This window comes from Dendroctonus ponderosae, unplaced genomic scaffold (genome assembly GCF_020466585.1).
Source record: "Dendroctonus ponderosae isolate FM_Combo_2020 unplaced genomic scaffold, Dpon_F_20191213v2 Dpon_F_20191213_10, whole genome shotgun sequence".
NCBI classification, from domain to species: Eukaryota; Metazoa; Arthropoda; class Insecta; order Coleoptera; family Curculionidae; genus Dendroctonus; species Dendroctonus ponderosae.
The window spans coordinates 3,745,454-3,757,719 of record NW_026017111.1 but is presented as its reverse complement, the minus strand read 5'-3'; the positions used below and the strand labels follow the sequence as shown (position 1 = coordinate 3,757,719).

General features: G+C 39.9%; 1 protein-coding gene across 3 annotated transcripts in view; it reads left to right on the top strand.

The window, feature by feature from the left end:
- LOC109534899 overlaps positions 1–12,266 on the top strand; it is a 95,069-nt gene that overhangs the window by 58,542 nt on the left and 24,261 nt on the right. For all 3 annotated transcript variants that reach the window (XM_048661921.1, XM_019900695.2, XM_048661922.1), the window contains exon 9: positions 1,195–1,443. In XM_048661921.1, the coding sequence (XP_048517878.1) occupies positions 1,195–1,443 (249 nt within the window). The remainder of the gene's footprint in view (positions 1–1,194; positions 1,444–12,266) is intronic.

Here is a 12,266-nt window from a genome sequence, read left to right as displayed (position 1 = left end):
CTTGAAACCCCCGGAAAGACTTTCGCGCACTTCTTTACCTGATGCCTCAGTTGTTTCCGCTGATCATTAAAAACCAAAAATACCGTCCGATAGTGTTTTTTATCGTCTTCCACTTTGCTTAAGACACTTTTTCTGGCAGACTGTCGCTGTTGGAGATATGCGCAAAGGAAGACTGCCCGCTCTTGATGCTGCCAGAAAGGCTTTCGCGCATTTATTCAGCTGCTCTTTCGGTTATTTCCCATGAATACTGAAATGGACCTACAAATAATTTTTGTCCAAAGTTTCGCATGCCCGGGAAACTTACATCTTCAGAGCTGTTCTGTTCGAAGCAGCGCCACTCTAAAAACGCCCAGGAAGACGACAGCGGCCTAAAAGCTCGAAAAACTTATCAGATTCTAGGATTTGTTGCGATAAGCAACGATAATTTGATTCAATTTGTAACTAAAGTGATAGTTTTGTTTGCACACCGTATTTGGGGCAATTTCAAAAGGTAAATTCAGCTCGCTTTCCCAATACCGTGCATGGAAGTTTCCGGATTAGCCCGCGATTGCTCGTATAGTAGGCCCATTTTTTGACAGCGCCATGTAATTGTCGTCAAACTGACAGGCCTACAAGCGGTAAATCGCCGGTTATACGCGTGGAATTGCGCAAAGTGATTCGAAAATTAGACACTTGAAAAATTAAAATTGTAAAAATCGATCAGGGTTAAACGTTCGATTGTTGTCAAAATTGTACTGAAGATGTATGCTGGTCAAAGTATTTTAAAAGCGAAATAGCTGATAATAATTGAACGATGGCCCCATTGTGTATACTACAAAATGTTATTCTTCAAGCTTCAAGAAAAAAGTATACACAATCAGATAGAGAATCAATTATTTTATTTTTAGACCTTGATATTTATTTTCCGACCGGAATTGATGTATTTTCAGTCTACGAATAGGTACACATTGCAGGGTGGAAATAGTCGTATTTTACGATTTGTTTTCCGATTGCTGGCCAACTGGAAAACACATTTATAATTTCGCTGGTAGTGGTTTGAAGTAGCGGCAACTTATAATGCAATTTTTCTATACATAGATTGGCATTAGGTCAACAAGAACCGAATATTTGCAATTTCCGCCAATCCAACAAACCCTTTCGTTTTAAGACTTTCGCATCGAACCAGAATGGCAACTTAATGTACCATTATTCCAGATACGGAAGTCCTCATCATAACCGGTCGCAATCGGTGAAAACTCCGGGCCGATCCTCCGGAAGGCCGAATTATCTTTGTCTGCCGCAGCAGCGCTCCCGTGTGGCTTCCATGCCCAACACCGGCGTTGAGGAGGAATATTACCGGTTGAGGCATTTTTCCATTACGGGAAAGGGAATTGTCAACAGGGGCGACAGCCTCAAAAGCCGAAGATCCAGGTCGAATAATTCGGTCGCTTCCAGTAATTCCAGGTAAGTCGCATATTAGATTAAATATTTTGGAAAGTTGTCCTCAATTGCTTCAAGCTATTGGATGGAAACTTGAAATTTTCAACCAAAATACTCCAATGTTCACGCAACAACTAACAAATTTTCCAACCCAACATGACTAAAATCATGATTATAAATCATCCTATAACATGATTGAGCAAACCGCACTCTGTTTGCTGTTTGCGAAATGATTTAGAAGCAATTTTAAATTCCATTCTATGCATTAAACCGAGCAGAATAACATGAAATAATCATTCTGCATTAATTATTGCACACTGGACACCAAATGTACGGTTGAACATTGCGGATTGCATAAAGCAATCAGGCATTTAATGCGCGTTTCGATTAAAATGCGAAACACTTTCGGAGTTTTTAGGCGCAGATTCACCATAAAAAAGAGAAAATCGGCAGTTTCGTGAAAGTTGACCGTTTAGTGAACCGAGCAGTGAACATTCCAGTGAAAATCCAGCTTCCTCAGCCATTTTTTAACGTACCTTTGTCCAATTCCTGGTTCAAAGCCTTTCAGCTCAAGTTTCCCTTTGCTCAATGTGCCTCCCAAAAAAGCCCCGCTAGTTCTTTTGACATCTCATGGCTCAAGTGGCAGGAAGGTAAACTTCCCCGATTTCAAGTTCGCAGGATCAATATTTGATGGAATCTTTTGGCCTGCGTTCAGAGTGTTATTTGTGCCAGTCGCTCGAACCTGAACCCTCCATTGTGAATATTTAGGGCAGAAAGGATTTTCGCCAAAAACGGCTCAACGTGAGCAGGTTTTAGCGCCGTTTAAAGTCTGCAACATTAGAGGCGACTTGAGTGCAAAGTTTCAGAGCGGCTAAGTACACAGGAAACTTTTCAAAAGAATAAACTCGTTCACTTTCTAATTGCTTTTGAAATCAGGTTTTCTTACTGGAACTCGTGGGAGTTTTGGACGGGGGCTTTTAGCAGTTAGTCTCCAACAAATAAGCTGTTTTATATTGAAATGTCTTTTTTCCAGGCAAACGCTTTCAAAAATTGCARTTTTTTGCAGCAAGTTTTAAATTTTTTAAGTCAAGCTGGAAGTTTTRGGACTTGAATCGATAAGGTTTTAGACTGTAAACCTGCAGCATTTGATCGCAGAAAATGTATAGTGGAAGTTTGCAGTTTAAAGTCTAAAATTCCTGCTTTTGTGAGCCATTCTGCCTKTAAACYCCCCGGTTGTGCTTAAACATGCTACAATTTACACTAGCCGCATACACAACAGGGAAATTTTCGGTTCTAAGATTAAAGGGGGATTAAATCGAACTCTCCAATTCCTCATCAAATAGCAATGAAATCACATTGTTATCCTAATGTGTTTCAAATCACCTTTACAACAGTGATTAGCATAGAAATTGCATGTGCATGCAACTTCGAAGAGTTCAATTTGCTGCTGAATTATGCAGGGAAGACCTGAAAGCAATTTGGTGTTCGGCAGTAACAATTTTCCCATTGCGTGTTGGCCAATCAGACCATTATTGGAACGGGGTGATTGAATTGTTTATAAATCGTCGGGGAATTGACCCAATAAGTAAACAAAGCTCGGATTGAAAATGTGAAAAAGTTCTAGAAAACCGCCTCAAGAAGTGAAACTTCCAGGGTTGGGACCCGATCAAATTCTACTTTCACCTGCAAAGTAACAAAGACGCTAACTGTGAATCACTCCTGTTTAGCTCCAGCTAACAGAAAAAATTCAAAGCCCCCAATATATAAATGAATAAAAATCGAACATTTTATTCGTATAAATACATGCTCGGGCTCTCGAGATTCGTCAAGCGTTTTCTGCCGCTCAAGCGGCAGTAAGTGGAAAATTTCCCGTCTCCAAAGCTCCACAGCAATGGAAAATGCAATTTAGTTTACTTTCACCATGAGGCGGAAACCGTTCTTGGGGCAACCGAGCAAAATGCAAATTGAATAAATCGAAATCGCTGAGGCCAGCAGATGGCCGATGTCCTGCGAATTGAAACTGCTGGAAAGTCTGCTGCATAGTTAAAATGATGTCGCGTGCAAGAATGGCACAAAGGAATATAGATGATATATTTGGCCCGACTTTACCAGTGGAAATATGTGGACGGTTTTTGATCGTTTTACATTTGCACTCAGTTCGCATTGTTGTAATTTATGGAGTTCCTTCTGCGGAATACCTAAAATAGCAGCAATAGCAGCAGGCATGCCTTTGGCTTGCGAACTAAAACTGCAGGGAATTATAATTGATGTGGTTTAAAACGCAACAGACAAAGGATGGTTAAACTTGGGCGGCAGACGAATAAAGAACTTTATTTCACTGCGAAAGTTCAAGGATCTGCTTTCTTCATCTATAAAGTTCACGCGCTGAAGTTGAGCAAATTGAATCTCGCCAGCGCGAAGTTAGCGAGTTTTTTAGTAAGCAGCTTTATTAATCAGAGAGTCCAAAGGAAAGGAGGAAAATTCAACGAGATTAGCGGATGAAAAGGTGCAATTGCAGCTTGAAGAGCTCGCGCAAAACCAAGTGCGACAGGAAGCTTTTTATAGAAAAGATTGCGCTCTATCAACCCTGAAAGACTCGCACTTGAACCTTCCACAGGGATTTTTTGATACATTTTTAAAACCCGTCAGTTTTGCCTCGGCAGTTGCACTCAGGCTAACGGTTTAATAGAAAAACCCAGCCAAAGTATTTTCCTAAACCAGCATTGTGAAAAATGCAGTCGCATAAACCAGAAACAAGAATTGGAGCTTTGAGCTGCGATCGGGAGAGTCTTCAGGGCGAAGAAGTAAACTGAAACACCGTACTGGGGGGCTCTAAATTACCCCAAATCTATGTTGAATCTGCCCAAGCATAATTTTCAGATCGCCAGCGGCCAAAACAGATAAAGCTCTTCGAACATGCACTGCATTTATTCACGTTAGTTTCGATACAATTCACACTTTTCTTGCTCATTGGGGGCCGGAACATTCCAATCGATTTTAACCGCAATTAATTGCTCTTCAACCTCATTGCAAAATGAAGATTTATAAATTTGGGTCAAATCAGCTATCGACCCTGTATGTTGGGTAGATCGTAAATTCTTCGGCTTTAAATTCCCGCAAAGTTTGCCTGTGGTTTTGCAAAAGTTTGGGTTAGTTTGTAGCTAAATTGGCCCTTCATGTGTCGATAGAACCCACTATCGCAAGCCCGGATAATGAATTAACTTTGTTCATTGTCTGACTTCGCAAAGTGGATAAAAGGGACTTTACTCATAACCAGAGATGAACCCTTGATGAAGGATTATTGCTTATTTAAAAATTGATATCTCCGACAGGGGCAGAGCGAGAAACTTGCAATTCACCACAAATCTAGGCAAGAAGTGCTGCTTGAAGCCCGACGAAGCTATTGTAGCTCCATCTGAGAAATTTTTCAAACGGGCAACAAACGTTTGTTTTGTAATGGCGCAACTCTTATTTAAAAATTCGTATCTCCTATCGGAGGACAGCTGGAAATTTGAAAATTTTACTGACCACAAATAATAAACGTTTCTTGATGCCCGATAAGACTGACTTTTGTAGCTCTATCTGGAAAATTTTGCGAAATTTTTGAAACCTAGAATGAACGTTTGTTCTGTAGTGGCGCAACTTTTATTTAAAAAACTCATGTCTCCCAATCGAGGACAGTTGGAAACTTGCAAATTTCACCGACGATAGACAAAGGATGATTCTTGATGCCCCGTAAGACTGACCTTTGTAGCTCCATCTGGGAAATTTTGGGAAATTTTCCAAACGGGTAATGGACGTTCGTTTTGTAATAGCTCAACCTTTAGTTTAAAAAATGGTATCTCCCACTAGAGGAGAGTTGGAAACTTGAAAATTTCACTAACGATCGGCAAGGGTTGGGTCTTGACGTCGCATAGGATTGACTTTTGTAGCTCCAGCAGAGAAATTTTGGGAAATTCTTCAAACGGCCAATGGACGTTTGTTCTGTAATGGTGCAACTCTTGTTTAAAAAAATCGTGTCTCCCAATAGAGGGTAGTTGGAAACTTGCCAATTTCGCCCACGATAGACAAAGGATGATTCTTGATGCCCCGTAAGACAGACTTTTGTAGCTCCATCTGGGAAATTTTGCGAAATTTTTCAAACGGGCAATGGACGTTCGTTTTGTAATAGCTCAACCCTTATTTTTTAAAATCGTATCTCCCACTAGAGGAGAGTTGGAAACTTGAAAATTTCACTAACGATAGGCAAGGGTTGGGTCTTGACGTCGCATAGGATTGACTTTTGTAGCTCCAGCAGGGAAATTTTGGGAAATTCTTCAAACGGCCAATGGACGTTTGTTCTGTAATGGTGCAACTCTTGTTTAAAAAAATCGTGTCTCCGAATTGAGGGTAGTTGGAAACTTGCCAATTTCGCCCACAATAGATAAAGGATGATTCTTGATGCCCCGTAAGACCGACTTTTGTAGCTCTATCTGGGAAATTTTGGGAAATTTTTCAAACGGGCAATGGTCGCTCGATTTGTAATAGCTCAACCCTTATTTTAAAAAATCGTGTCTCCCAATCGAGGGCAGTTGGAAACTTGCAAATTTCACCGACGATAGATAAAGGATGATTCTTGATGCCCCGTAAGACCGAGTTTTGTAGCACCATCAGGGAAATTTTGGGACATTTTTCAAACGAGCAATGGACGTTAGTTCTGTCATAGCACAACCCTTTTTTTTTTAATCGTATCTCCTACCGCAGGCGAGTTGGAAACTTGAAAATTCCACTAACGATGAACAAGGATATGTCGTGGCGCCATATGAGAATGACTTTTGTAGCTCCATCTGGGAAATTTTGTCAAATTTTTTAATCTGCCCTTAGTTAAAAATGTACATCTTCCCATCCAGGACAGACAGAAATTTGCCCTGGATGACCCAAAAAAAACCTGACTGTGTCTCCAGAACGCTAATGATAAAACACGTCGACAGCACAAAAGCAAGCGTTCACAAAACGAAAAAATTCAAGAAAACAAAGACTTTCCTGAACAATAACAGCCGGTAAAACTACATGAAGCCACGCAATTGTTTGACCTGGATCTCCATGATTGTCCATGTCGTCCGCTCTGTTTATGGCATTTTGCTAATTCATTAAAATATCGCTTTAGAATTCTTGTTTTTTTTTGCACGAGCCCACAGTGCAAGTGGCTGAGGCCTGGAAAACTGTTTTTATTAAAAACCCCCAGTTTACTTTAATTAAGTTTGTAAAGCTCGTCTGAAGCTGAGTAGCATGATTTGAGTTTGACTCGAATATTCTTTAACAGTGCAATTGAAAGGTGACTTTTTTACGTCTACTTGAATTGGCTTTTTGAATAAAGAAATATTGTTCAACACACACGCAAAGAAATGGGATGTTTTGTTGCGTAAGTACATAAGTAAGTTTTATAATTCATTCAAATGCACAATTTTCCCCCATTGCTGTGCATTTGACCAATCTAAATAGATTTTTTTAGATACGAAACTGTAATTGGGGCTATTTTTTAAAATGACCTCCGGTAACTAATCACCCGAAAATCAACTTTCCAAATAAAAAAATAAGCGTGTTTCATTAAATTTCCTTTTGTCAACAGTCTTGGTTAGCACGAAACTTTGCGATCTCAACCAAAAACCTTCCCAGCTTGAAAGCACTTCTGGAACTAGAGGACTGGAATTTCTGCGATGTAAAAGGGACTTTAACTTCAAATTAAATAAGAAGTTCGATTATAGCGCAATAATTCGTTGCTCAGAAGGGTGGAAGTTTTTCGAAACCACTTCCAAGGAGCGATTGAAACTTATCGAATTTTATTTTGGACACTAGAAAACCCTTGCTTCTATGACTTTCAATAAACTAATGGACTTTTTTGCTCACTGGATCGATCCTTTGGGTAAAAGAGAAAAGCACTGCAATTTAATTAACTTTTTGAAAGTTCCTCGCAAAATCGATTTCTTGGTGCCACTTTAAACTGGTCTGCTTGAGGATAAAAGTTATTCTACAGTGACTTTTTTCCATGCAGGAAATGTTTCTGTTCAATTGTAAATTATTTACTTTAATGGAACGTTGCTGTCGTTTTCCTGCCAATGAGAAATTTAATTTTATAAAAGGAACTGAATCAATAACAAACAAGATTAATCTTTAATAAAACAATTAGTAAACTTCTTTGTTCTTTCGCGTTGCTTGCAGGGTGGCGAATTAATTCCCAGCCAACTTAATTCTGCTTATTACGGCACATCGAGGTATCACTAAGACACAGATTTAAAGCGGCAAAATTGATTTTGTATTAGAATTCAAGCGAGGGCGTTTACGTAGGTAACACGGGAAATGGAAACTCACATTTCCGGCCATCCCAGCAAGAACCGAACAGCATGCTAACAATAACTCGAAAACCCCCGGCATTTCCCCATAAAATATGTTGAGGGAATTTTATCTGCGACACTGCTTGAAAGAGTTGAACGGGAAACAAAGAGCTGGAGGATCGCAGGAGTGCTGACATCCCGAAAGCTCAAAGTGGAGAATAAATTTCCGCTTTTTGTCGTTCGAGATACGCGAATTTAATATTTGCTTTCATTCCCATGCACGCTCAGTTTAGAAGCTCGCATGTTTTAAAATGGAAATTTGTTTGAGGCACAAAAGGCTTTATAGACAAGTGAAGCGACTTTTTTGGTTCCATACTAATTGATACTTTGGTTTAATTAAAAAAGCTGCATCCGAAATCGTCGAAATTGCCGTGAAGCGCCAGAAAATTTCCAAACTCCCCAACTCACTGAAGCAGCAATTTTTCCCAGTAAATCGGAGGATTTGGGATGCAAGCTGAGAAATTTTCATTCGCATTTGAGCGTGGTGGCTCAACAAAATATGTGAACTTCCAAACTTCAAAAGGAAGCCGCTTGAAGTTTTCTACGCTTGACAAAGGAAGCTTTGGTCTAAACTGTGAGAAAATATCAATGAAACCAACCGCCCTAAAGAACTCCTGAAATTTTCGCTTGAAGTTGAAAAAAACTCCCAAAACAAGTCGATGAAGCAATTGCAAATTTTCATGCCATTAGTCGGAAGGCCTGAGCTACAAAGTAGGAAAGTTTAATCAGATTCGGAGCTTTGCCTGATTTTTCGGAAGCCATTGAACATTGTGGTTGAGGGTATGGGCTGATTTTTCAGAAGCCCTTAAGATCGGCCCTAAAATTGAAGGATTCCTCTTACGTTGCACGTGCATACAAAATCACAACTCCCAAACCATTTGAAGTACTAACTTGCAACTTTCTGGCCGTTTGGCAGTAGGTTTGGGCTACAAATCTGGAAAATTGGTCTTAGATTTGGAGCTTTGGATGATTTTTCGCTAGCCGTTCAACTTGGACCTGAAAAGTCCGGATCCTAGTAACTTGCAGTGCAGCTCAAGAAAAATTCAAAATTCCCAATTATTGAAAATAGCAACTTCAAATTTTGGTGGTATGAAAACAAAGCTTTGACCTAAAATCACAGAAAATATCTAAAAAATCAGAGAATTGGCTGATTTTTCAAAAGCCCGTAAACTCGAACTTAAAATCGAAGTAGTCTTAAAACTTGCGTGGCGCGCTTAAAAATTGACCACTTTTAAAACAAATGACCGAACAACTTGAAATTTTTTGACAGTTTGCAGGAAGAATTTGGCTAAACCTCCCGAAAATTTCATTGGATTTTGAGCTTAGGATGATTTTTTCACGGCCATCAATGTGGGCGTGAAATTTGCAGATCCTGGCAAAAATTGGTTCAGCTCAAAAAAATTTAAACTCTCAAACCACGCAAAAAATCCACATGAGATTCTACAGCTGCAAATTGCAATATTTGATCTAAACCGGTGGAAAATACTAATGCAATTAGAGCATTGGTTGATTTTTCCCAAACCTTTAAACCTAAAATGGAAGTATTTCCGTAACTCACTAAAAAATCACAGCTCCAAAACCAATTGAGAGACCCATTTGCAATTGTTACACAGGTGGAGGGAAAGTTTGGGCTGAAACCTGCTAAAAATTCAGATTCCGAACGATAGCGAGGTTTTCAGAAGCTATTTACTGAGCAAAAATAGCCAATAATCAAAGGCGCATTTGTCAAGCTGCATAATCCTTTAGAGTACGACGCGCCGTTGGTTTTTTTTTTAATTCCTGGCGTATTTTTGCTTAATTTAGCAATTTTCCTGACTAGTCTGAACTGCACTAGTTGGTCTCTATATCCAATACTCCCATTCAGAATAAAACAAATTGCCCGAATATTCAACCCGATGCAAAGGGGCCTTTTATCTCAACCAACTCGAGCGTTCGAGAATAAACTATATTTAGCTTCTTTGTAATGGTAACTCGTCACTATACCAGTTGATGATCAAAAGGGCGCTCAACCAGCTCGAACTGCACATTTGATTGGAAATGGGGCCCAATCCGTGTTTCCCGTTCGGTTAAAAATAGCCTCACGTCCACGCTGTTCCTGTTTGGAGCACTGATAGTTGATTATCCATAGCTGGATGAGTCCAGAGCGGCAGCATATCAGTGCTGTGTAGTGCGCCACCTCGATCCAGATCGACGACATGTACAATTTTGTTTTGCAAAAAAGTTTGCTGGAAAAGTACGATCATGTTGACGCCAACTGGAGGGAAAGTTTTCCGATTGCCTGCTTGCAAAATCACTTGTTGTATGCGTGAGTACCGAAGTTTTCCAGCTTAAATTGTCTCGTTCCTCCCTGCATGATCCACACAGCAAAACGGGTAAAGCCAGTTTCGGTTGGAGATTGTTTGGTGACATTCATTCAAAATCCAAAATCTGTGCTTCTTTAGTAGAATTATAAAGAATTGTTGCCCAAACGGAAATGTTGCCTGCAACTGTTGCTTTTGCTGCCGCTGGCAAAAGGCCAAGTGTTTTATGTGTGCAAACAACATTTTTCTTTGCCTTTGATAACGCTGAGCTCCCAGCTTTTACCCCCCATAATATCCCGAACAGAGCAAGCTTATAAAGGAGCTCTGTGTGGGCCGTTGAAAAGGAAACGAGCTTTTCCATTTTCCTGGTCAAGCAGAGCCCTAATGGCTGGGCAGGGAAACACGTTAGATTGAGTTACCATTTAAACTCAAGAGTGTAAATTTCTTCACTGTTTTTTTTTGCATAATCACGGCTACTAAATTGTTGTAGAAACACGAAAAAGCACTGAAAGTTCAGGCTGAATAAACAATTTTCCTATAATCCCACCGGAGTCGTAAACTTTCAATAGACCTTCCGGGGGGGCTTTATTTTTATTTCCCTCGGGATATTGGGAGCGAATTATAGGCACCTGAAACTTATAAATATGCATGAGCGGGCTTGCGGACGGGAGAGCTTCGTTTTGGGCACCGGAATGTCGGTTTCAGTCTTTCTCTTATTAATTTCGGGTCTTAATTGGCTGAGAGTTGGGAATTACTTGATAATTTTGGAAATCGTCTTACTAAGATTGAGGCTTCGAGTTGCTGAAATTTTATTTCAATGCGAGCTTTCGTTGAGTTTTACGCCTGAAATGGCAAAGCGGTCGAAAAGGGCCGGCGTCTGTTAAAAAATTCCCAAGTTTCAGACCAATCCATCAAAACAATTGAAAGTTTTTTCAGGTGTTGGTGAAGATGCAGGCTCCGTTTTAAATAAATTTCGGTGTAATTCGATTTTTGGTTGTATTTTTACGCGCCTCCATACTTGAGGCTCGACTAAAAGGGATGCAAAAAAATTGCGACTCGCAAAGCTATGCAAACAGTTGCAATTTTCACGAAGTGTTAACAAAGGATGAAGCTTCATCAATTTCATTTAAATGCGCGCTTCCGGTGTTTTTTGCAGAAACCGGCCAATTCAAGTCTGAATTGACAAAGCGCAGGCGATTGGTAGAAAATTCACAACTTCCAAACTAGTCTATAAAGAAAATTAATAATTTTCCCTACTATTAATAAAGATGAAAGCTCCATGATAAAAAAAATGCGGTGAACTACGAACCACGGTTGATTTTGTAGGCGCCCCCAAACTTGAGCCTCGATCAGAATGGCGCTTGAAACGCGCATCCGGATGCCAAAAAACTTGCGACTCAGAAAGCAGGATATGCAGGCTGTCGCAATTGTTAATAGAATGTTACTAAAGTCTAAAGCTTCAAGTTCATAAAGGTTAATAAAAATGCGAGCTTCGGTTGTTTTTTGAAAAACTGCCAAATTAAAGTCTGAAATGATAAAGCGCAGGCAGTTGTTAAAAAATTCAGAACTTCCAAACCACTCCCTGAGGACAATTGCAATGTTTTCCTAGTATTTCGCAAGGTCATGACTCCATGTCCAAAAAAATCCAGTAAACTTGGAGTCTGGGTTCACTTTTTACGCTCCTTCAAACTTGAGCCTCGATCATAAAGGCGCTTCAAACGCGCATCAGGATGCAAAAAAAATTACGACTTCCAAAGCAGGCGATGCAGGCTATTGAAATTTTTAAGAGAATGTTAATAAAGACTGCGGCTTTAAGCAGATGAAATTTGATTTAAATGCAAGCGTCCGTTATTTTTTGAAAAACCGACAAATTAAAGTCTGAAATGACAAAACGCTCAAAAAGCGCAAGCGGTTGGCAAAAAGCTCACAACTTCCAAACCACTCTAGCAAAACAATTGATATGTTTTCCTAGTATTTCTTAAGGTCGAAACTCCATGTCCAAGGAAAATGCGTTAAACTTGTATTCTGGGTTCACTTTTCCGCTCCTCCAAACTTGAGCCTCGATCATAAGGGCGCTTCAAACGCGCATCAGGATGCAAAAAAAAATGTGACTCCCAAACCAGGCCATGCTATTGAAATTTTTAAGAGAATGTTAATAAAGCCTGCGGCTTTAAGT